At 48.4% G+C, this 24,701-nt stretch overlaps 5 protein-coding genes across 5 annotated transcripts; 2 read left to right on the top strand and 3 right to left on the bottom strand.

The window, feature by feature from the left end:
* Positions 1-105: 105 nt before the first annotated feature.
* BDV27DRAFT_144490 (high-affinity nickel transport protein) lies at positions 106-4,492 on the bottom strand (the record flags this gene model as incomplete). The annotated part of the gene is made up of 10 exons (XM_032070267.1): positions 106-1,647; positions 1,699-2,083; positions 2,153-2,157; positions 2,757-3,313; positions 3,369-3,514; positions 3,567-3,845; positions 3,897-3,982; positions 4,033-4,105; position 4,194; positions 4,270-4,492. 10 exons carry the CDS (start codon positions 4,490-4,492, stop codon positions 106-108), a joined length of 3,297 nt encoding a protein of 1,098 aa, XP_031928433.1.
* Positions 4,493-5,227: 735 nt separating this feature from the next.
* On the bottom strand, positions 5,228-6,784 carry BDV27DRAFT_104946 (uncharacterized protein). Its single transcript, XM_032064366.1, has one exon. The coding sequence runs from the start codon at positions 6,510-6,512 to the stop codon at positions 5,559-5,561; it is 954 nt and encodes a 317-aa protein (XP_031928432.1). The 5' UTR covers positions 6,513-6,784; the 3' UTR covers positions 5,228-5,558.
* A 5,956-nt stretch (positions 6,785-12,740) lies between these two features.
* On the top strand, positions 12,741-14,796 carry BDV27DRAFT_126994 (dicarboxylic amino acid permease agtA). The gene is made up of 5 exons (XM_032066655.1): positions 12,741-12,941; positions 12,997-13,054; positions 13,119-13,125; positions 13,182-13,342; positions 13,402-14,796. Exons 1-5 carry the CDS (start codon positions 12,788-12,790, stop codon positions 14,714-14,716), a joined length of 1,695 nt encoding a protein of 564 aa, XP_031928431.1. The 5' UTR covers positions 12,741-12,787; the 3' UTR covers positions 14,717-14,796.
* A 233-nt stretch (positions 14,797-15,029) lies between these two features.
* BDV27DRAFT_126993 (M14 family metallopeptidase) lies at positions 15,030-17,219 on the bottom strand. Its single transcript, XM_032066654.1, has 2 exons — positions 16,684-17,219; positions 15,030-16,617 (listed from the first exon to the last, which is right to left on the bottom strand). The coding sequence occupies exons 1-2, from the start codon at positions 17,086-17,088 to the stop codon at positions 15,202-15,204; spliced, it is 1,821 nt and encodes a 606-aa protein (XP_031928430.1). The 5' UTR covers positions 17,089-17,219; the 3' UTR covers positions 15,030-15,201.
* Positions 17,220-19,722: 2,503 nt separating this feature from the next.
* On the top strand, positions 19,723-24,491 carry BDV27DRAFT_104891 (Arf family guanine nucleotide exchange factor SYT1). The gene is made up of 3 exons (XM_032064364.1): positions 19,723-20,392; positions 20,468-21,721; positions 21,789-24,491. The coding sequence occupies exons 1-3, from the start codon at positions 19,984-19,986 to the stop codon at positions 24,362-24,364; spliced, it is 4,239 nt and encodes a 1,412-aa protein (XP_031928429.1). The 5' UTR covers positions 19,723-19,983; the 3' UTR covers positions 24,365-24,491.
* Positions 24,492-24,701: the final 210 nt, after the last annotated feature.

Below are 24,701 nucleotides of genomic sequence, written 5' to 3'. Positions count from 1 at the left end.
GGCCTTCTTTTTTTCTTAAAAAAAAAAAAAGAAAAAAGATTATTAAGAAACCAAGATTGGATTAATTGAAATTATATTATGTGTTACAAAAATTTTAACCAGAAGCTATCTTGTACACCTCTCCCCAGCAGGCCTCCAACCAACCCCCAAACCCTCCATAACACCTCTTTCCCTTTCTTCCCACGTTCTCCCCTCTCGCTCAAGATCAATCACTTGTCCTCCAGTAGTACGTTCCCTAACCCCACTGGAATCAAATTTCCATCCCCGTGATTTCTTCGCGTATCGGCGCAGATCCCGTTCGAAGGTAGTATCGCCCGACCAGCCGAGGATGGCACATCCGACGGTGCGCCAGGGGGATATGATGATATCCACACGGCGGTGGGGGTTAGGGTTACGTTTCCGTTTCTGGCGAGATTGTTCTTCAGCATCTGCATCAGACGATGGAGTGGGGTCTGAGTCGTCATCGAAGTTCGGGTCTTGCCATACGACAAGAGCTTTGTCTAGACTGTCGAAGTGTTTCCCTGTATCGTCTCCCTTGTAGGGTAGAGTCTGTTGATCTCGATTGGATGTGGTCATATGCAAGGCTAGAGTATGTGTGATCCAGCCTTCTGATTCGAGGCTACCGACGATATCGACGACCAGGTTCTTCGTTACGGACTCTTCACGGTGAGACAGGATAAGATCAACATCCCCGCTGACCTCCTTCCCACGTCGATACCCACCCACCACAATACATTCAACTCCACGGCCGTCGTATCGGGCATCTGGACGGACGAGATTAGCGTGGCGATGGATGATCTTGGCAATATCCTCAACTTCGTGGCGAGGGATACCCTGCAGGAACTCGTCGTAGTATTTCACGCCGATCTGCTGCACGCGGGAGAGGCTGTCCCAGCCGTGTTCGACTACATCATCTAGATCTCGCCATTGGCGGTAGTAATAGAAGTCACGGGCTGTTTTGGCGCCTACGCCCCATATATTGTAGAATTCGTTTAGGACTCTGAGGACCGGGTCTGTGTCTAGTGCCGTCGCAGCTTCAAGGGTGCCATCTTCGCTTTGCTGGTATTCGGCGAAGAGGTTGGCGATCTTGTTATCGCAGCCCGGTAGGGTGAGGATTTCGGATGGACGGCGGAATTCGTACGGGTAGGCGGCTATTGATGCGATGGAGGTGCTATAAGCTCGCACGCCAATTTCGTCGAGAGTTAGCTCTCGGATTTTACGGATTTTGACTAGTTGGTTGATGAATCTTTCGTTGGGTGGGTGGAGAGGCGCGGATCGCATGCAGGCGTACAGGGTATGGTCCTTGACCCAGTCTGGGGCTGGCGGCAAGGGGGCTGTTTCTTCGTTTTCGGATGTAGTCTGTCGGTATAGTTTTGGTGGGCGATGTTGGCTAGATGGTGCTTCGTGGGTTCGGCGAGAGAACCGGTTAGATGGTGCCGGGGGTGGCTTGAGAAGGGTGTCTTTCTTTGCCCTTTGTAGTATATCGCTTGCCTGGGAGCCTCCTGCCTCTGTGACATTCGGTTTAGTGGCAGGGCGCTCGACCTTGCGAGCTTCGTATACCACGTACGGGTCAAAGGGCAAAAGCTCTTTTGCTTCAACACATCGGTCTAACCATTCTAAACGGACAACTCGGAGTATATCTGCTCGCTCCCCCGAACCTGATTGGGCTGATACGACTGATAATCGATCAGTTGATACGGACCTTGGTCTTGGTCGCTTTAAATGTTTGCCGGTGCCATGTTTGCTTCGCACGCCGTCTTCTTCACTCTCTGTCTCCGTACTGAGGTCAACCACGTCCACCTCCGTGACGACTTCCACAGGTCGCGGAGTGGGTTCATGGATGCCACCTCTCTTCGTTAGGACTGTCGGAGTCGAAAGGTCAAGGTCCTCTGTCCATACACCACGGGATCTTAGCTCCAGAGCGGCCCGTTTCTTCTGTCCGATTTTGCCGAGAATCAATCTCGCCTCGGAAACATCGTATGTTAGGCTTGCATCTCGACTGACAAGACTCTCTTCTATTTGATGCAGTGATTCTAGACTGAGATGAGTAGGCAGCACGAAGATAGTCGGACAGGTGGAGAAGCTTGGTCCGTGACCATCGTGTAAGGATGAGATATCGGATAAATCATCAGACATGGCGGGGTATTATTACCATCGCTCCGTATATATGTTAGTGCATTATATATAAGATAATGATTAGATGTGCATATATATAAAGATTCAATATAAACGTGGCGCAATACAAGTTGAGTATTAGGTCCCCATCGTGCACGTTCAGTAGATAAATTGTCGTCAAGGGTTAGACATCATTTATTTTAAATTTAAGTTAGAAATTCGTATTGAATTAATTGCGATACGAGCCCCACAACTGGCAGAGATTACTCAATTGCGCACCTGCAGTAGCTTCTCGGCAATAAGGGTCAATCGGTGGGCATCATAGTACGAGATCTTGTCTTGCGCGTCTTGGGAAGATTTTTGGATAGATGGCTTGTGATGTCATTATATCGGCTTCTGCCTGAGGCAGACTTTGTCTACCGGGAAAGGCATCCATGATCATTCTACATTATGAACTTTGTAATACATCATGCTGTATGCTCAAGGGATAAAAACTTTATTTCGTCATGTCATGTAAATCCCAATCAGTTTCATACTCTCATGAAGTCCGCCATTATTCAACTCTAAGTTCATGCCAACAATATGCATGCATGCTGTTCCAATCCGCCTCAAGCAGGACCATCCACCGGCTCCACCGCAACCTGAGAGGCAGTTTTCTTACTGACAGCACCGTAGCTAGCACCGGACGCGCCGCCCCGTTCTTCGCCCAGAATAGGAGTCTCGCTTCTTGGTGCTGCGACATTGTCACGGTTTCCCTCTTCGTCCGTCACAATGGTCTTTCCGTGTCTTCTCGCAACCCATCTCCTCCATGGCTTGTATACGACAACACTTAGACCACCAATGATGATGAATAACCCACAGATCCCACCACCAATAGCATCGTAGTAGTCTCCGGCTGTCTGCACCCCATCCCAGAATTTACCAGTGGGCTCAGCGACGTTGAGCACCAGAGTGAGCAGCTGAATGACACCGATCACGATAGCGACAACGACAGTCAAGCAAGTTAGCACGATGGAGTAGTACAAAAATGCGATAGGGTCGCGGTGGTTCTGTGAGGGCTGAATTTCGTGATCTTCGCCGATAAGTGGCGTCTCGGCGGTAGAGCTGCCTTCCTTTGGTGGGAGGAAGTTAGCAGCGGGCTGAATGTATAGCGAGAGCATGAGGGCCCCGTCAGTGGTATCGAGGAGGCACATTCCAGCTAGGTGGGTGTTAGTAAGATGATTCACGAGTCACTGTACTGGTTCTAAGCATACCTGTGAAGAGGATCGGGAAGATCAGAATGACCCAGAAATCTGTGCCCCGCGCAGCTTCAACAGAGGAAATTCCAAGGAGGGCTATCTCCGAAGATGTATCGAACCCAAGACCGAAAAGAACACCAAGCGGGTACATCTTCCAAGGGCTAGAAATCTGTTAGCCAAAATTCATTTCACCTTTGATACGGTTCAGCTTACCGGTCAATCAATTTGAACATCCGTTTGAGTACATTGAACAGGACTCCGCCTCCTTCAATTTTCCATGCTTCATCTTCTTGGCCCTCTGGGAGGTCTAAAACTTTCTGCATCTGTTTGTACAGTTTATACAGGATATAGAAGTTCATGAGACCTAACAAGATGAGAAAAGCGGCACTGACGGACGTGCCAATAATTCCGCCGACAGTACTGAAGCTGTCAAAGCGGGACGACACGGCGGCTGCAGTGGCAGCCACAACGATAGATGTGACGATGACAATGCTAATAGGTCATCAGTGCTGTCAATGGGAGTAAGGGAATAAGAGCACGTACGTTGAGTGACCCAGGGAGAAAAAGGTTCCCACAGTAACAGGTTTTTGTCCCGTGGCCAGCAGCCTACGCGTCATCAAATCGATAGCCTGGCATTATATATTAGATGAGTTACTTGTACACAGGACAGGGCACATACTGAGATATGATCAGCATCAAAGGCATGCCTCAACCCTAGGGTGTACGCAAGAACGGCATTAGAGACCAGAGACCTATCGCATTGTCAGTATCAACCAGGTTCTTCCATGTAGCACAGATATCAATCTACTAGTTTGAGCAGGACGACATACGGATAGTAACGCTGAGACATATGTTAGCGAATATCCTAGTATAGACCTCCAAGTTCAATGACCTTCGCTATGACATCGGGAATAACTTACCAGAACAACAGCAACCGCAATCCATACGGCGATATTGATGAATGCAATGAATAATATGATAGCAAGAGCAGGAAAAGGGATTTTGCGAACTCCCGGTATGCGACTATGGGAGCGCTCAGCATGTTGAATGAGTGATTTCGGCGTCCATTTGCTCTTTGCATCAACGCCCTGGGAGTCTGACATGGCCTCCGAGAAGCTGGGAGGAGACGATTCCCGCATGATGAAGTATCTGAATGGACAAGATTGGTTCTCACGGGCGGTCGTAATATCCCGTCTACTTCACTATATAGTTAGTCTACCCGGGGTTTAAAATTCTGTGTTTGTGTCGCGTGTGCGTGAGGGTGGTGGATGAATCTTTATTCCACATGTGGGGTAGGAAGAAAAGTGATAGATAAGAGTAAAACTTATTATCAATAATGACAGACAATGGTGGATCCAGGAAAGAAAAAGCAAACGAGCCAAGCGAACTGGACGAAGTCGATCTGAGCAAATTAAAGCTTGTTTCCTCGCTTGTGGCCGAGTTCCATACTTCGAATCCCTTGCGCTTCACACGGCGTTCCGATGGTTTCCAACCTCGAATCAGCGGTGTGGGGGAAGAAGAATGGCCTGTGAATACGATATGACAGGCGAATAATATACGTCTGGGTACGACCATCGCATTGCTTTTTCTGTCAATCTCAGCCCATCACAAAGTGCAGGATTCATGTGCAATCAATGTGACGGCCGACGACTGCCGATGCCCCACTACGTCCACCCCTCTCGGCATAAATCTTCAAGTCGGAGGCTACCGATGTGACCCTACTCCACTACATATGCAAAAGTCATGATAACAAATGCTTTGAAATGTGTCAATTGCATTTTTAAACCTACGTACACGTCGTTTTGTGTGGCTATTCGGCAGTCTTTACCACGCATCGCTCCTCTTTTATCCTTTGGCGAGATGGTATGTTGACATGAACCGATTCCAGATATCACTCTGGGAAATGCGGGCTTACTTCACGTGTCAACAACGTGAAGAACGGTATCCTCTGAAGTGTTCATACCCGTACTCTATAGATTTGAGTTATGGCGTTGGTCACTAAGGCCGAGTTGGCCGGTTCGCCGATATCTTAGGGCCAGATCCACTTGGGATCGGCATGTTTGGCGGACGATGAACGGTTACGAACCATCTTGGAATGTTCTAGCCGCAACGAAGCAGGACGCCCTACAGTCTTTCGACTCGGGGGTAGGAAAGTAAGGGTTAAGCATGTGATGCCAACCGACATCTAGCTCTCCATTCCCCATATCAAGCGGCGGCGAGAACAGTTGGCGACGGTGTCCATTTGGTGACGGTGGGCTTAGTCTGCTGCAGATTGGAATTGAGTATATTCCACTCGTTCCTCGTAATCGGGGTAACATCAGAAGCAGACTGTGGGGTCTTGGGCCCCCGCTTTGCCGGAGCAGCCCTATATCTCGGTGGATTGGCCTCCATGCGCGCCCGAACGGTGCGCTTCGGGGAGTTCCGACTGCTGTGCTCAGCCCGTGCCCGCGGCGGCAAGATGATCCCTTCCTGGCCGAATTGCTTCTTATAAGTTTGGGCGATGTGGGTCAGGAGTTCGTCCCGCACGTCGAGCTGTTCATATACACGGTGGAAGAATGCTTTACTGAACGGGCGACCCTGAAAATCCCCAATGGTGCGATGCAGGAGCTGAACGCAGGATGTGACGCAGGACGCTTCGGGATTTTTGCCTTGATTGGAAAGGATGCACAGCCGGCGTTTGAATGTATAGATCCGGTCTACATTGAGCAACGTGAGCCCTTCTCGGCTGAAAATGACCTCGTTCTGCATGATCGACTGTTGGACCAGGTATTCGTTGGCCTGACGCTCGTATTGACTGCGGTTTAAGGCGTCGGTCCAGCTCTGGCCCAGCGAGAACTTGCTGGCGGCTTTGACCACGGCGCGGTAGACGGTGCGCCAAGTTTGTTGGTCAAGCTCCTCGATGGGAATTACCATGAGGTCGGACGGCTCGCCGGTGGGGTATGGCTTTCCACGGCCCACTAGCAACGTGGCATGCATCATTTTCTGTTCGAGCTTGTAGGAGATATACTCGAGGGCGGGGAGGATTGAAGGAGGAAGAGTTTCTGAGTCAAAGGTAAAGTCAGGAGAAAGGGGGCTAGAGATCATATCGGTTGTAAGACTGCGAGTTGGAGAAGTGGGCACATAAACACCCGTTGGACGTGGTAGACGAATCACACCCATGGTGGATTCCTGACAAAAGAGCAGATAGTGTATAGAATAAGACTGTTCAGAATGAGTAACGTGGTTCTAGACCACGGACAACCCCAGGTTATTCTCTGGAGGGTCTGATGATAAAAAAAAAAAGAAAAGGAGAGAAAGGAAGGCCCTGGGAAGCCCATCAAGACCTTATTATATTTCCCTCATCATGCCAGATGGGATGGACTAAAAGAGGGGAAGGTATTATCATCATGAGAGTCAACACACCAAATTTCTCTAAATTGGGTGTTCTAATCATAGCAAATTGTTGCAGCAATCAGATTGGATTCCAAGGGAACGGAAGCCAATACATTGGCCCCATCACGATAACCTTAAGCGCCGACTGTGATGACTTTACGACAACCTGCATATAGTCACCCACTAGCATTGCAGGATCAGCATAATCCTTCAAGTATGATTGGCTGAATGGATCCGAAAATAGCACCAATTAACCATTTATTTTCCTAGTAAATTCAGGGTCATTGGAGGGTGGTTCGCACCAAATGTTCTAAAAATGGATAACCCTAACAACGTCCTCATTGAATTCGGATACAACCATCACATAGCACAATAGAGTAGAGAACATTCACCTAATTAACCCAGCACCAGCACTTCCACTACAAGTAGTACCCCTCTTTCAGCGAACCTACCCCCTCTCGACCGTATAGCCGGGTCCAAGTGGCTTCCATCTGGCCCGAAGATTGGAGCCAATGTTCGTTGCACCCCGCTCAAGGCCGACTCAACGGTAATTCCACTCCAATAATCACCCAACGCGTTGCTACTGCGATACGCACCTGCAGTCGTACTCAGCCTTAGGGTAAGCACTTGCAGAAACTATTGAAATCCTGCATATGACTGGCGGTTGACGTCTGGTTCTGGAGGCAAGCTCACATTTAGTGTTCAATTTAGCTTGCGCTATCATCCCCGGTCACTGATCTTCCTGGACATAATGGTGTGTACCCCGCTTTGAGTGATTTTTGTTTCCTAGCGAAGGAACCCTTGTGGCGTAATCAACTGTACAGTTGGCTTCAATCCATGGTGCCTTCACTTTCCTCTTCTTAAGGCTTGCATGGAGGAACTTCTAGGGGATGTGGTGGATTGATTACATTACTCCCTTCGTCCCCATAATTAGTAATATCTTAACTGTATCTATCAGTCTTACATGTAGACGTTGGGTGGAATTGTTGGCGCTATTCTACTTTGACCTATCGTGTTCACTCTAGGCATTCCCCACCCCATAAATCTTCTATTTCTAAGTATTCCTTTTTTTTTTTTCCTGTATATACCGCATGCCTGTGATCTTGGATTCCTACTAACCAACCCCATGGTTTGCTAGATTAACCGTGGAGATATACTGTCATTAGATTCGATACCTCTATGCTCTCCCACCCACATCCAATCTCCCAGTAGTTTTATGATATCTGAGTAGAGAGAGAGAGAGAGAGAGAGAGAGAGAGAGAGCCCTTCCATGCGGATGAATGGTTGGACCTTTCTTGCGTGAGATCTGGGTCTGCAGGAAACTCATATCTCTCGCGGGAGAATTCGCCAGCTTCCGCAGGGGATATGCTACAAGCGTACTTTGACATTCCTTTTTACGTTCTATACGAATCTCCTTCATCGATAGAAACCAAGATTGTTTTCTGGAGCAATCTCGGCACAGTATTCACTTACTCCTCAAACAACTATACATCATGGCTTGCGTGAGGAGCTGTTTGAGCCTAGATCTGGGAATAAATAGAAATAGCTTAATTATAGATTATATATAAGATCCAGCCATCGCTACTTATAATTCCAGATAAGATATCTCAGAAGTCTTATACTTTATTCCAGCCTTCAATATTCTTATAATATTTATAAATTTCTCTAGAAGAGAAGTCGATAGAGCACTTAACTATACAGTCCAATAAACCCCACTTCTCTAAATATCTTTCAGTAATTATAAGCAGTCAAATATATAAAGTTATCTTACCACTTACTTCTATTACTTAAGATTTATAGGTAGTTCAAATATCAAGTTACTCTTATAGCCAAGAAAATTAGAATAACAGCCCTCTAGGAACAAAGGACCGGCCTGTATACTCTGCCAGTGTCTATAATACTAGTAATATAACCACTGTTTATCGATACAAAAATATTAGGAGTACAAAGATCTAAGTACTATAAGAATGACCCTAAAGTATCTTACTCCAGTAGAATTAGATGAGAAGCAACAGATAGATAGATATCTCTAGAGAAGAGAAACATGTTCCGCGGGATTGTTCTGGCTGTGCTAAACAGACAACAGATTGTTTAGAGAATCCGGAATTGTATATTTCTGGATCCAAGCTATCTCTCGAAGGATAAAAAAAATGGAGCAACAGAAAAGTCTCTCTCGACAATATTGACAAAATACTCCGATTCCCTTTTGACATGCGTGGGAATATAGGCATGATTATTACAAACTATCAGAGAATAATGGAAGGATTATCGCAGGAGGCGTGGCTCAGTCTAGTAGATGGACTCCTTGGGTATTCGTCATCACCTGACGTTCCGTGAAGTTGATACAAAGTTAGGTCTGTTTCTATCACGCTCATGGGGCCGTTTAGTCAAGCCCTCGAGGTCATAGCTTCGAGGGGGATAATTCCGTCTGCGTTCAGTGCCTCTCAGCTGATACTCTTTGGAAGTTAGGTCTGTGGAAGACGTTTGATTCTCAAGTCATCAATCAAGCTCCGTTTAACATTTCATAGCCTCATAGGCGATACACCAGAATGGCGAAGAAGTGCCTGTCGAAAAGGTCAAAGCTGTGATCTATTTTGAGGTTAAAATCTAAGACAAATATTCATCTCCAGTCTGACGATCTAATACTCTTTGCTATGAACAGTTGCGCTGTAGCTTGTCCACAGTCAGTTTGGGAAAACTATGTGTCGGGTTAGGGCGCTTTCCAAGGTAGTTAGGACAGTGTACTTGTACATATGGTAAGTGCGTAGACTCTATGTCCTGAAGTTATGTGATAGCTTGCACAGCTAGAGAAATGAAATTCAACAATGACCACCTTCCCTGATTGTTCTACCACAATGCTCTGTGGGGACAACTGTAGTAGTAAATTATTCTCGTCTGGTGCAAGACCTGTCGTGTATGCGCTACTGAAGCCGTGCTACGCTAGTGAGTACTTTGGCAGGGTTAAAGCGGCGGGCTAAAGCGGCGGGAGGGGCTACACACAATGCTTAGGATTGCTACTGCCTACTACTAATATAGTAGTAGTACAAGGCTTACTGCAGAACCTGCATTCATAGAGTCCCGAATAAAGTCCCGAAATACCCAAGGTTCTTCCGGCAAGGGCCTTCTGGTACCTCAACACATGATAGTCTGCTCTGAAGCAAGTAGGGTCATGTCTCACCGAAGTCGCCCAATTCTCGGAGAAACTCAATGTACTTATCTAGCTCTAACTGGGACAAGCAGTGGGCCACGAAGGAAGATACAAACCCTTTTCTACTTTGCTTATTATAGCTGCTATCTTTGAATTACTAGACGAAGTCCAGTATCATGTGACACTGTCGTCTATCAGGCAATGAGGAGGACAATGTCACGAGGACAAAAATAGTATTGAAGCCAATTAGTACATATATAGCCAAGAGCTATAAAGGGACCTGCTCTTGGGGAGGGGTTTTTGGGAGTTCTTCCTGACGCTAGAAGGTTGCCCTTGGCTAGCATTAGGGTTGCCCCGGGCGTTAGTTGACGGGACCCAGGTTGTTCAGGTAACTATAATCTTGTTCTTAGTTGCATTACTGGAGTGCCAGTGTCAGGCAACACGTTCTATCTTAATCTAGCCAAAGTCTAATTATATAGCAGTGGCTGTACATCCTTAAAAGAAGGTTTGTAGAATTGATGGTTGGTCTTCCACCATGAGGGAATTAAAGCGTTCTTCGCTCTGTACCAATCATGGCATCCGCACCAACTGACTAATGTACAAGGAAACGCTCACTAGTACTAGTACTAGTAGTATGGATATAGTCTCGCTAAATTGTTGAACTTATCATCCTGCCGGATACCCCTCTCTTGGCATAACCTCCGGTTTATAGTAGCTTCCATGCCCGCTCTCCTTCCGCTGCTAAAAAGCACTCCCATTGGGCGGAGAGATATCAATAGTGATAAGGATCATTGTCTACCCATTTATATATACTCTGGCCTTTGAACTTGGCGAGATCTTGGTCAAGGAAAAGATAATCTTGGGTTACATACATACAAGCGACAAGCCCCGACATTCCGAGACATGGACTGTGCATAGTCTGGGGAAGATAAGCCGTCGGTTAATGGGGTTTTTGTTACCTAACACATTCGGCTATAAGGAAACACTAAGAAGGTGAATTTCAGTGATGGGTCGACTATCAAGGAATCAGCTAACCCCCACTCGGGTGATGGGGAATGCTATCGGTAATTTTGTCTTGATTCATGTTGAGGGTCTTCCTTCGATTGAAAGCTCCGGAATACTAGTACGTTTGCTTCAACGGGAGACATCTCTGAAGAGTTGATTTTAAGATGGTCTGCGCCGGGTGACTATCACGTATTCAGTTTAATACCCCCCGGTTAAGGTTCCTTCAAGTTGATCCCGCACATGGCTTTTATTATTATTATATATATATATATTTTTTAAGAAAAAAACTATTCTAGAAGCAGAGATAAGCGACAGTCCGCTATGATTGGCGAGTCAAGGCCTAGGAGATAAACACAGAGATAGCAACTCTTGGCGAGCCACTAAGTTGATAGCGGACTTCATTGCGGCCCAACCTTTCTTCCCATCGTTTACTTTGTGTGTGTGTGTGGACCATGGGCATACTCGATACATGGAAAGGTACCAACGAGGTGAATATGCGAAGACTTGTCCGCGGTAAACTGGTCGCCACTGACTATTGGCGTCGCTACGATTCGTTCGGGTGGGTTTTTCACCAACCCTAGTGATGGTCTAAAAGCGTCATTCCAGCCACAGACCGCAAAGCCAAGGCGTGCCAAGGATCAAGCGTCCCAATGGTCGATGCTTACAAGTTACTTGGGGAAGTTGATGCGCCCCTCATCTTGCTTGTTTTCCGACCCGCTCGCTTTGCTTCGGCTACGGAAAGAACTGCTTATCCACGCGAGCGGTGTTACTTCCTGGTTAGACTGAGATATGGAAAGCTACGGTAGTATCGATGAGGTGAATCTTACACTCATGCAATATACACTGGTCTCAATCTCCGCCTGGGTATCTCGCATGCTTGCTTTTATTTAATTTATTTATTTTTTTTCTAAATCATCATCTTATAGCATAAAACTCTTAAGATATGCATTAATGGCTACCACAAGTATTGGGAGCTGTATGGAATTTATATTGAGACCAAACCACAAAAAAAATCATCAGAAAAACTAAGCTCGGGATGGATCGTATAAGACGCCCGAAGTCGAGACTTCGGTGTGCACATGGACAAAATATCTACCCCAGACGGGGCAAGCGATTCCATGACTAACAGAAAAGGCTAATCTTTTATTTCCCCGGGATGTGGAGAATTCGAGTCAGAAGGCGTGTGCGCCTCGTGTCAATGATGCCAAGCCTATCCGCTTTTGACTCCATCTTGGCAGGCAAAACCAGCCAATTGATACTCAATCAGGTAACAGCTCCTCATGATCAGTCGGACGAGTCTAACCTCTTCCATCCAAATTTCGATGAGCCTCCAAGAACGGCGGGAAATTACTGCCGGCAAACCAATCAAGACCTGCAGGTTCTACGAATATTTTACGCGGGGAATCCTGACTTGGGTCTATCATCTCCTGTTTGGGAGAGACCGTACACCGTTCGGATGGGGCAATGCAATATGCAATAGGTAATATTTATTCTTCCAGTAATATCAATTATACTTTCTGCTATCGAGCCACAATCTTAGCTTATCTTATTTTTTTTTCTTTTTTTTCTTTTTAATTTTCATGCCGTCCAAATTGGAATCCCTGTACCTCAGAGCCTCGGCCACCCCGATGTGAATCTGTGGTGATCGATCTTACTATTTAACCTATTCCCCCGCCTGTGTTTTGATTTTCTTCCCCTTCTGTCGTCGGCTTCTTCTCGCCTCTCCTACTACGTATACAGTCCTTCTTCCCTCGGGATCTTATTTCTCCTTTCAGAGGGCTTGAATAAAGTGAGAGAAGATACAGTATTCCGTTTAAGTAGCGGAAGTACCTGCCGCTAGTGAAGCGGGCTTCGTTCCTGAGCCCCCCCCCGGCAGCCTTCTGCCCACCGTCCGAGCGCATTCGGTACAATGGGCTTCCTCGGAGAAAAGAACGATGGCATCTCGCCGGAGATGAATAGAGAGTTGTCCCGCGACATCACCAAAGCAGAGGAGGGTATTGTCGCGGAAGAGCACCATGTCGACCTCCACCGGGACCTCAAGGCCCGTCATATTACTATGATTGGTACGGTGCTATGCTTGGATTCGTTGGCTGAGCGCGAAGAACTAACAGGAAACAGCCATCGGAGGTGCTATCGGTACAGGTCTTATTATTGGAACGGGAGAAGCTCTTGCAAAGTAAGTTCTTTCCTAGGATCTATGAACCACGAATCTGGAATGCTAATGCGCGATTCACTTTTAGGGCTGGCGTAAGTTGCGATCGTTTTGATGTTCATAGCGAAATTTCTCTCTAACTTTCGATTAGCCTGCAGCAATCCTAATTTCTTATTCCGTTGTCGGTCTTGTTGTCTATACTGTCATGTGCGGCCTGGGAGAAATGGCCGCCTGGCTGCCCTTGTCTTCTGGTTTTACTGGCTACGCTGTTCGATTCTGCGACCCCGCTCTTGGATTTGCTCTTGGATGGACGTAAGTGATACTCTTATGCCCTAGGAATTGTGGCCACTGACGAATGCTTTTCCCGATAGATATTGGTTTAAATATATTATTCTCACACCGAACCAACTAACAGCTGGCGCGATGGTCATACAGTATTGGATACCGACAGAAAGAGTTAATGCAGGCGTTTGGATTACAGTATTCCTTGTGATCATTGTTTGCATTAACTATTTCGGTGTCAGGTTTTTCGGTGAATTCGAGTTTTGGCTGTCGTCCTTCAAGGTGATAGTCATCCTCGGCATCATCTTGCTCTCTTTCATTCTGATGCTGGGAGGTGGACCCGATCACGACCGGAAAGGATTCCGCTACTGGAAGAGTCCCGGCGCCTTCAATACATATATCGCTGATGGAGATGCCGGGCGCTTCTTCGCCTTTTGGTCGACTATGGTTTCGGCAACGTTCGCGTATCTGGGAACAGAGCTGATCGGTGTAACTGTCGGCGAGGCTCAGAACCCGCGCAGAACCATTCCCCGTGCGATCAAGCTTACCTTCTACCGGATTGTCGTCTTCTATGTGACCAGCGTCTTGCTCGTCGGTACCCTCGTGCCCTACAACTCGGACGAGCTCGTCTTCGCAACAAAGCAGTCCAGCTCCGCTGCTGCATCGCCCTTCGTGGTGGCGGTGGTGCTTGCCGGTATCCCGGTTCTTCCCCACATCCTGAATGCATGTATCTTGTTGTTCGTCTTCTCCGCATCCAACTCCGATTTGTATATCGCGACCCGAACGATTTACGGTCTCTCTCGGGAAGGCAAAGCACCGAAGTTCCTGTCGCGGACCGACAAGCGTGGTGTCCCGGTCTTCGCCCTGATTCTGTGTGCCATGATTGCCTGCCTTGCCTACATGAACGTCTCCAACGACTCCAAGACCGTCTTCGGCTACTTTGTCGACCTTGTGACTATCTTCGGTCTCCTGGCCTGGATCTCCCTGCTGGTAACACATATCCACTTCATCAACGCCCGCAAGGCCCAGAATGTCCCCGAGCACGAACTAGCCTACAAGTCTCCCTTCGGTAAGACGGGCGCCTACATTGCCCTTGCATTCTGCATCCTCATCGCCCTGACGAAGAGTTACGACGTCTTCACCCACAACCCTAAGTGGGGCAACTTCAACTACAAGAAATTCATCACTGCCTACCTGGGCATCCCTCTCTATCTGATTCTGCTCTTTGGCTACAAGATCTTCACCGGCACCAAGGGCGTGAAGCCCGAAGAAGCCGATCTCTGGACGGGCAAGGACGTCATCGATCGCGAGGAGCAGGAGTATCTGGCCCGGAAAGCTGTTCTGGATGAGCGGCGTGGCAAGGGAAGCTGGTTCTACAGGAACTTTGTGTCCTGGCTCTTTTAAGAACTTTTTGTCGTATGTATTTTATGTTCATGGTTATTGCTATGCTATGAGATAATGAAGACTCCGATCATATACCAAAATTTCTAGTAAGGTTGGCTAGTATTATAGTAGACTTGCTTTGTCTAGTTGATGTTGTGGTGACTGTTTCACTGGCTACCAAGGCTGCACTACAGAACCCTACTCCGTAAACATAATCGATCCATTTGGCATATAACTAGAGCACTATCAGTGGTGGTTCCCGAACACCCACCAGCGGAAGGCGGTGGGTGTTCGGGAACCGCCACTGATATATAGATTTCTGTAAATCTCCCAACACTCTTAAAGTCTTCGTTCATTAATCATAAGCTCGTCTCAAATTATCCACAATTAGTATGCAAGATAGAAACGAAAAATGAAAGAAAAGGCACTAATAATAATCAAAAGAACAAATCAGCAGTGCAATATCAGTTCTGCGCAGAACAATATCTAAGGCAAGAATATATTTTCTACCTCCGTCGTCGTCGTCGGAGCTCCCAATTCTGGCCCTCCTCGGCTTCTTCCTCGTCCAGATCGAACGGCACCCATTGATTATCCAGAGTGTCTTCTGGGAAGGGGATTGGGGTGGTTTTTACAGTTGATGTTGAATCTGTGTTTACTTCAGGGAGGGAGTCAGAGATACTCTCCGCGGAGCTTGCTTTAGAGTCATCGTGGACCAGGAGGTCAGCGTCCCAGTTTATGTCTGCTTTGGTGGCTGGGGAGGCGGTTTCTTTGACGAGGAATTCGCCCAGTTTCAGGAGGACGTTGTAGATTTCCTTTCCTGTGGGCACGATGTACTCGGAGGGGATGAGGAAGCCGTAGCTTCCGCGGTCGCGCAGCTTGATTTGGTATGCGAAGCTGGCGTGGAGTTGGTGGTAGAACCAGTCTAGGGCGCTGCCGCCCGAGGTCCCGCTGATGGGGAAGAAGGTCTTTGCGGAGGCTTTGTCCGTAGCTGTGACGGTTCCTTCGCAGGCGGAGGTGACGTCGTAGATCTCGTGTGTGGTCTGGCGGATGACTTTGGCGAAGCCCATGCCTAGCTCTTCGAGGGTTTCGAGGGTGGGTGGGACAGACGAACAGGAGAATGAGAAGGGGTAGAGGACTTGTTGGGAGTAGGAGTGGAGGTCGAGGAAGCCTACTATTTCGACGTTGTTGTTTTGGGTCTCGTTGAGGGCCCATTGCGCGAATTGCGCGGCTTCCAGCCCTTCAAATGGTTCGTCACCTGCGTAGTTCTCGGAGCAGGGGTTGGAGCGGGTCCTCTCGCCGTCCCATTCGAAACTCCATGATCGATCTAAATCGATTCCCGGGCAGAAGCGGAGGCCGGTACGTTGTCTATTTTTGCGCCATAGGCGGTCGACTTCCCATGTGTAGACGTATCCGTCTGGGTTGATGGTTGGTACGAGGACGACGTCAAAGTCTTCCAGCAGGCGGGTTACGGCGTTGGATTTGCCGAAGTTGGTGATCAGATTTGAAGCGACGTATGTCACTGTGGAGGTGCTAATCCATTCTCGCGCGTGACTGCCCCCGACCATGACAATGGTCCGACGAGGGGCTGACTGTGCTCTGTTCCTTCCAGCGCTGAGTCGGAGTGCAGGGATCTCTCGGCCTTCGTATGAAATTCCAACGTTGATCATGCGAACATGGGATGGGAACATAGAGGCCATCAGGCGCATCCATGGGACAATGACGGAAAGCGGTTGATAATCTTGGAAAAAGAGGTCCCCGAGCTGAGCCGACTGTCGGACGGGAGGCCGGAATCCCGGCTGGCCCTCTAGTCCTATGGGTCGTCGAGTTGGATAGGTTGTATATATCAGCTCCGGTAGGTTGTCAATGAGAGGAGTATAAGCGGTGCGAAGGGAATCTGGCAGTAGGCCTAATAACGAAGGAATCTACGGGGAGAACGTTAGGAAGGGATCGGCTCGCATGGGAGAACGGAGAAGGTAATTAAGACTTACGACTTCTTCGGCCAGTCGAACGTCCACAAAATCGGAGGCGGAAGCCCAGACATCCAGAAAGAGGATCTCTGTCGCTTGCTCTAAGGCTTCCGCTTCTTTGTCATTGCGCAACCGGAATCGCAAAACCACATCGCTGCCATACCGCGCCTGAACCCGAGACGGGGCAGATTGGTCGCGCGAATGGTCTTTGAAAGGGAGCCGATCAGAGGTTGGTGTTGGAAGACCCCATATCGTCTCAATTATCCAGTCCCTTACTCGGGTCCATGGCCGTCTAAGATCGGACGACTGTGGGGATAGTAGCTGGACGGGCTCAATTGGCGGCGGCGGAGTGATACTGGAGCCTGCGGGGACGGCAGTTGTCAGAGCGGCAAAAGCCACCAGGACGATGAGGAAAAGGTAGCGCATCTCGGGGGTAGTAAAATCGCAGAAAAGCTATATCAAAATCCTCATTGTCAGCTTTTTAGATGAAATTCAAGTGCACGGTACCAGATAGCGACTGGGAAAGACGGATGGAAGAGGCATGGAGTGAAGTAACATGAGACGATGGATGATGAGCCATGGACCGCGGCTGGTGCCTGAGGCTGACGTATCACGATGCCTCAGGCAGAAATATCTTCTGCCGGTATAAAACGCTGCCGGATACCCTAGTAACAAGATACATGCCATATCAAATTCTGTATAAAAAAGGGGGAAATATTCTTGCCATATCTACTCATAGAGCAGATTTTCGTTGGAAAATCCCGGTACTGACCCTAGGTCCGATCGTAATCATACTACTGTCGCACATTTGGACAAATCTACCGATCTAACCCCGTTTTCCGCACCGAGGCTTAACTTTTTGACAAAATGAGGAGTCATTATCCGCGATGTGATATTACAATGTCAGCATATGCCGGGTCTTGCAGAGAATTACAATGCCAATACAGAGCGAAGTAGTCAGGTTGACATGCAACCGATGGCTGAACCGTGGTCGGACTCCCGGGGTTTGGTTCGGGAAGCACTCGATTTGAAGAAACAAAGGCCCTATCTAGGATAAAGTCAAGGTGCCAATTGAAGGTGTTCTCGCTTCCTCCGAATGGGAAGATACTCAGCTTTACGGGACCTGGAATCAGGAAAGCGCAAGGAGCGATTTAAGGAGACCACCCTTACTGGGGTAGTAGAGGGGACAAGGGACCACCCTTTGCAACACGAACCCTTCGATACTGGCATAGTATCCGTACGTACCCTGTTTGTGTAGGATGAGCTACTAATACAGTGTATGATTATATGAAAGATGAGAAATTAATCAACCGTTGCACTGCTGCAGGCCAAATCAGCTGTCAGGTCGAGCGACGGACCCCCACTGGCTCCACTCGCATTCCGATAAAGTTTTTGGGCCATTCTAGACCGCAACGAGGCGCTTCATGAGCCTCGTTGAAGCAAAAAGAATGAACATTTCCAATCCCGGCATTATGGTTCTTGTAGATCCGGTCTTGAACGTGTCCGGAATGGGAATACTGTCAACCAGCAACCGACAAAAAGCAACATACATACTCCTTGACTGATCAAACATTTATACTCAGTACACAATACAACCGCCATCCAAAAGGAGCCCGGTCTGGAAGCCCTACTTGGCATACCCGAAACACAAGCTCCATTTTTTGATTCGTGGCCTATGGTGACGCGTTCGTTGGTCTGGTTCGCGACTTATTGCAGCTCTTTCCACGGCTGTAGGATTCTGGAATCATACGAAGAATAATTTGCTGGATCTGAAGCAGAGTGTAAGTTTACAGCAAGGACATACCAGTCATGTCCCTCTTGACTGACACGGCGTACGGACCATTTTCAAGATTGTGAAGATTGTTTCCCTCTTGGGATACTTTTCAAAGTACCATCAGCACAGTAATTTTTTTTCCCTTAATTTCTATTTCTATTTTATTATTATCTTATTTTACAAAAAGGGAAAAGAACAGAAACACTGATTCAGCTATTTATACGGCAACGACCGATGTCACGTGGGGAGGGGGAACTATGGAACACCGCAAGGGTCTCCGAGTTAAAAGACAAAAACCTGTATTTCCGGTCCTTACAGATGGACAATGATAATTGTCTAGGAGACTCGGGTCTCAGTTGAGGTAGACCACCATTGGGTATTATTGTATTGTATTGATTTGTACCTGTACATACCTACGAGCATGGGATCTCACCGGAAAAGAAACATCTCCTGTGAGTGGTAAGGAAGTTCATTCTGATGTCATTTTTATTACAGTACAAGGATTGATCTTTTAAGGTACGCCCTATTAAGTATACGTGGTACATCAGTGGTGTATGGGTTTGTCTAAATTAATATGTGTACCTTGGATTATTAAATCCCGCCTAAACTAAGTACACTCAAGTTAAAGATAGAAACAACCCACCGGACGGAAAACTGAGAACATGACCGATCCAATAATGAGACAGAATTTCCACAGTTTTTGAAGTATGTCAAGAAGTTCTTAATATTGGGGGGAAATTATTAGAAAACAACCACAGTAAAAAAAAAAAAAGCCATGGAGAGGAAGGGGAAATTGTGCATAACGTAGAACACGTGCCTGGGGTGCATTTGCTCGGCCCGTCATCAGAAACTCCACCATCTTCATCATCATCGTTATTCTTCTTCCCTATGCCTGTCCTTGCCAACAACCCTGCCCCATTTTCACACCTTATCCCTTCCTCCGCACTCGGTTTTTTTTTTGTCCTTGATTCCCTCGCTTCTTACCGTCGTACAATCTTTCATTTACTACCCTAAAGGGCATTGACTGCTCCGCTCCTATTTTCTCTAAAATATTGACAGCCTCCCCTCATTTCCTTGTTTTCACTTGTTCCTCAGCCTTCGCAGCCTAATCGACCCCATTCGTCCGCGCTTCCACATTTCGGTCAAACGTGAGCTGGGCAATGTAAGAACTCCAACCATTGTTCATTAAATAATCTTACTGGCCACCGAAATCTCCTCTCGCGATCGACTCTTGCCGTACCCCTGCCCCCTTTTTCCGATTCCGCACCTCCGCCTCCGTCAACAGCTCCGTCGCTTGTCTACCTCCGAACAATTCGTTCGCGATGCTAATCGATGTTGACTAAGGGTGACGTTTACAAGTAAAACCCTCCGCCCACCTATTGGGGAACGCCGTCGTATAAGATAGCCGTTGCGAACAAGGCCGAGGGTTATTGTTGTGATACACCGTGGGGCGATCGCCTAGCGTCACTGGATACTGTTGGATGGGTTTCTACACCTGGCTACGCTGCAAGGCCACGTAACAACCCACTTTCGGTATTTCTGTCGCCATGCATTGGAAAGGTCTGCGAATTGGCACCTCTGATGGCAACGAACCCAAGAGACGGAGCTTGGTCGAACCTCAGTCGGTATCCCGCCATAGCGAGCAAATCCCTCGCCCTACTCTCTCCACAACCAATCTAGCTCCGAGGCGTTCGGAGTCCGCTCCTCGTTCACCCACTCTGACCGGTCCAGATGCAGACCACCACACTCACACTGCCGGCCCGGAGCTTGCGGGAAGTCATTCGCATACTCCACCGGGCAAGGTACAAAATACCGGCCTATCGGTGAATGATGGTTCAAATTGGCGCTTCAACCGGTTTAGTTTCATGAGGCTACGTCATGCATCGGATCCGCAACTCTCAAAATCATATGCCAAAGGGGAGGAGGATATTCCTCCAGTGCCGAATCTACCTCCTCGTGAGTACCTTCGTTTCATAAGGTCACGTCAATATTGTATTGGCCACGTCGCTAATTGCTACCACACTGTCATAGCTCCTACTATTATTACCACTGCACCCACGAGTCATGAACTAGATCAACCTGTCAAACGAAAGACCAAATTTAAACTTTTTCCCGATTCTAAAACACCCTCTGTAGAAGAATTGCCCACGCAACGCGCACCAAAACGTGGTCAGAGCGAGAAGCCTGGGCATGCTGCACAGGGATCAACAGCGTCGCAGGCGGCGGACCCTATCCTATCGGCCTCTCAGAGTAACAGCGAAGAACCCGGGCGTTTATCAACTACGTCGATCCGAAGCAATCGTGACCAGCACAATGATTCTCAGCGCTCCTCAGTGACAGATGCGCGGTTTTCGGAGTCCTCTCGTTCCGACCGGAGTGCCGGAGATGGCAATCCTCGTTCAGCCTCCCCTCGTGAGGGGGCGTCTGGCAACAAGCGATTTCGCATGCCGCGCTTGAAACGGCATCGCAGTCCTCTTTTTCCTTTACCGCCAAAACCAACGGGCAACATTTCGGGCAACGGCCACGCACAAAGCTCGGCAATATCCAAGTCTGCTGCGGGTGATGGTGATTCCGCCCCGAAGTCCGATATCTCGGAAGATCCAAATGAAGACCATATTTCTCCGTTGCCATCTCCCACACGGTCGTCGGTGGGCCTGGCTTCGTCGCGACCGCCCCTGCTGAGAAATGATTCTGCAACCTCGGCTCACTCAGCCCGTTCGACACCGTCGAACAAGAGTCGGGCAATACCTACGTCACGTACGAGATCATCTACTTTAGATTCGTTGGCTAATGCACAGGATAGCGGGCAACCATCGCCACATCTCATCTCGGGCCGCACATCAACCTCCACTAGTGGGCGGAAAAGCTTCGGGGATATTTTTAACATCCCTCAGCGATTTAGACAGAATTCTGATTCCCCTGTTGGCCGGACCGGATCCCCAGGCTCCAAAGGCCCGGGAACTCCAACTTCTAAAACTAGCTTGATCACGTATCCCGAACGACAAGAAGGTGAAGCTCCGGCGACATATTTAGGTCGGTTAGAAGAGAGCATTCCAAGGGGCGCGATTGCTAGCGTCCTAGCTCAATCAAACGATGACTTTTATAAGACTGCCCTGCGAAAGTATATGAGAGGGTTCTCGTTCTTCGGGGATCCCATTGATATGGCTATCCGGAAACTCCTGATGGAGGTGGAGTTGCCAAAAGAGACGCAACAAATTGACCGCTTCCTCCAAAGCTTTGCTGATAGATATCATGAATGTAACCCGGGTATCTTCGCCTCCACAGGTACGTTAGTTATCGTCAGTATGTCATTGTGCAAAGGTTCAAAGCTGACCCCCTACCTATCATCTAGACAAGGCCTACTTCATCGCCTTCTCGATCTTAATTCTACACACAGATGTTTTTAACAAGAACAACAAAAGGAAAATGCAAAAGCCAGATTACGTCAAGAACACTAGCGGCCAAGGCATATCAGAGGACATCCTGGAGTGTTTCTATGAGAACATCGTGTACACCCCTTTCATCCATATCGAGGACGCAACGTCCAATGGCCGACATTTTTCAAAACCACGTCGACCTCTGTTGAAGGCCACTAGCACAGATCACTTAGTTCGAGCCACTAGAGAACCAGTGGATCCCTATATGTTGATAATGGACGGGAAGCTGGATTCTCTGCGCCCAAGCCTTAAGGATGTTATGAACTTGGAGGATACCTATCGTTGTGATGGAGCTGATGGGCCGGCAGATATCGATAGTCTTCACCACGCATTTTCTAAATCTGGTGTTTTGCAAATTGTATCTCTACGATCTAGGCCAGACATGTATATGCCATCGAGTCTCGACAATCCGGCCGACTCTAATCCCGGGCTGGTGGATATCAAAATCGCTAAAGTTGGATTACTTTGGAGAAAGGATCCGAAAAAGAAGAGGGCTAGATCTCCATGGCAAGAATGGGGTGCTCTCCTCACGTTCTCGCAACTCTACTTTTTCAAGGATGTGGCGTGGGTTAAATCTTTGATGGCTCAACACGAAAACCATCAGAAGGAGGGCCGTCGTCGAGCGGTGGTTTTCAAGCCTCCTCTTACCGAATTCAAACCCGACGGTATCATGTCAACTGAGGACGCGGTGGCTTTGCTGGATTTAAGCTACAAAAAGCACAAGCATGCCTTTGTCTTCGTCCGCCATAACGCTCTAGAGGAGGTATTCCTGGCAAATACTGAAGCCGACATGAACGATTGGCTAGAGAAACTAAATTATGCTGCGACGTTTCGGACCACCGGAGTCAGAACGAAGGGAATGATCGCCACCAACTATGAAGCACAACGGAATCGGATGAGCCGTCGGGGTTCAATTCAATCGAGCCGCTCACATCTCTCTACGGACAAAGAACCGCCGTCTCCAAACCCTGATACCGATGTGGCTGAGGAGTTGGTTACAGCTCGCAGGCAGCTTATACGCGAAAAGATTCGAGAGGCTAACAAAAAACTATTTGTTGCACAACAACAGCTTGATGATCTCTTGCGAAATGCCAGGCACTTGCAAGTTTTGACGCCTGTACATTCCAGGGCCAGAGAGCATGTCATCATGGCTGCAGGGCGCATGGCTGCAAAACTCAAATGGGTTAGACAGGATATTTGGCGCACTAAGTGCTATAGGGAGGTTCTTGTTCGAGACATAGGTGAAGCGTTGGACGAAGAGAAGGCTTTTGCAGAGCAGAAACTGCACTTGCAAATACCAACAACCACCGTTACATCACAGCCAGAGAACCTGGATGGAGCAGGGACTGACAAAGCGACATCTCCGACAGAGGATGACCCATCCCCACACGTGGAGTCTGGCGGTCCTCACTCGGTCTACAAAACTCCGCCGTCGCAACCCGCTTCTCCCGATGGCCGGAGACCAAGTATACCGGCCTCCTTTGCTTCCCTCGAAGTGGCTTCCCGTGTTGGTAGGCAATTATCCATGGACAATAATACCGAGGAACGCGCGAAATCTTGCTCGCCTCATCCAGCGAGTAGCCTACAGCGCGAATCATCAGTGCTGAGCGCCGCTAGTAAGGTAGATGTTTCGAGTCTGGGGTCTCGAGCCTCTAAGATAACTGGCCCCGGCAGTATGGATGAAACTGAAGAGCGTCTGCTGCGTGAAACAGGGTTGCTTGAAGTCGGCAACTCTCCCCAAGCACGGAAACATTCTTCAGCTACGAATGACAGCGAGGCCGACCAGAAACCAGATGATGTGCAAGGCGCATTCCAGGGAGAGAGAACAAGCCGTATCCGTCGCAGCCTCCATCGTACCCTTCGAGACTCCCCCAGCGGCCATCATCTGCATTACCCTCGAAAGAAAAAGTCTCGAGATTCAGGATTCAGTATGGCGACGTCAGATGATAACCAGAAAACGCAGCAAGGCGAAGGTCTATCGCGGAAGTCGACCAACTTTACTGTGCATGGCAAGAAGGCATCAATTGTGACTTTCGGATCTGAGTGGCAGAACATGCCGCCAGAGGAGCGCCTCAAACTACGAAAGCCAACTCCATCGGACGAGCCAAGGGCATCAAATCCAGAACTTGCCAGTAGTGCAGGCTCTGTCGCCTCGGAGTCTTTATACCCTAGCAGCCCACACCCTTTGAGAAGTGGGAGTATAGCGACCAAGGGGAGTGCACGTGATGAGCCCTGGAATTCAGCAGAAGCAGCCGGGGTTCTATATCGCGAAGACAAGTCCAAAAGCGATGCTGCCATCGGTCTAGTTCCGGAACTCTCAGAGCCCGATGCTGCGTTGGTACCGCCCGTCTTAACTTTGGGTGAGCCGAGCGCGGTGTCTAATGAAGGCGTATCGCTGCATTCCACTAGAGGCGACAATGATAGCCTGGTAGAGAACAACACTCCACAGGGCATGTCGCCTAGCCCACCGGAGCAGGCTGTAAACGCTTGATTCTTGCAATTATGCAGGGTCTTTTTTCTTTTGCTTTCATGACATTATACCCATTTTACTTTCCTTTTCTTTCCATCTGCATCTGGTCTCTTCATTGAAAACGGCATATTTAGAAAAGCTTTATGAACCGTCTGCTATCGCGTCAGCTCTCTTGATATGGCTTTTTCGTCCTTGGTTAGAGGGCTCATCAAATGTCTGTCAATTGGTCAGCATATGAAGGAGCACTTACTCTCACATCTGCCTTTCTTCCCTCATCACGCTTCACTCTTTTCCCTTTCCTTTTTTTTCCAGTCCACCTTTAGACTAGCGGAGAATCGGCTCCGCGTTGGCATAACCT

This window comes from Aspergillus caelatus, assembly GCF_009193585.1.
Source record: "Aspergillus caelatus strain CBS 763.97 unplaced genomic scaffold BDV27scaffold_70, whole genome shotgun sequence".
Taxonomy (NCBI): Eukaryota; Fungi; Ascomycota; class Eurotiomycetes; order Eurotiales; family Aspergillaceae; genus Aspergillus; species Aspergillus caelatus.
Note: the sequence above shows the minus strand (reverse complement) of the source record. Positions and strands in the feature narration are given on the sequence as shown.

Coding starts and splice junctions, on each gene's coding strand:
- BDV27DRAFT_126993 (XM_032066654.1), bottom strand. CDS start 17,088: ATGCGCTACCTTTTCCTCATCGTCCTGGTGGCTTTTGCCGCTCTGACA. Junction 16,618..16,683: donor TTCGACTGGCCGAAGAAGTC/GTAAGTCTTAAT, acceptor TTCTCCCCGTAG/ATTCCTTCGTTATTAGGCCT.
- BDV27DRAFT_104946 (XM_032064366.1), bottom strand. CDS start 6,512: ATGGGTGTGATTCGTCTACCACGTCCAACGGGTGTTTATGTGCCCACT.
- BDV27DRAFT_104891 (XM_032064364.1), top strand. CDS start 19,984: ATGCATTGGAAAGGTCTGCGAATTGGCACCTCTGATGGCAACGAACCC. Junction 20,393..20,467: donor AGTGCCGAATCTACCTCCTC/GTGAGTACCTTC, acceptor ACACTGTCATAG/CTCCTACTATTATTACCACT. Junction 21,722..21,788: donor GGGTATCTTCGCCTCCACAG/GTACGTTAGTTA, acceptor CCTATCATCTAG/ACAAGGCCTACTTCATCGCC.
- BDV27DRAFT_126994 (XM_032066655.1), top strand. CDS start 12,788: ATGGGCTTCCTCGGAGAAAAGAACGATGGCATCTCGCCGGAGATGAAT. Junction 12,942..12,996: donor CCGTCATATTACTATGATTG/GTACGGTGCTAT, acceptor AACAGGAAACAG/CCATCGGAGGTGCTATCGGT. Junction 13,343..13,401: donor GGATTTGCTCTTGGATGGAC/GTAAGTGATACT, acceptor TTTTCCCGATAG/ATATTGGTTTAAATATATTA.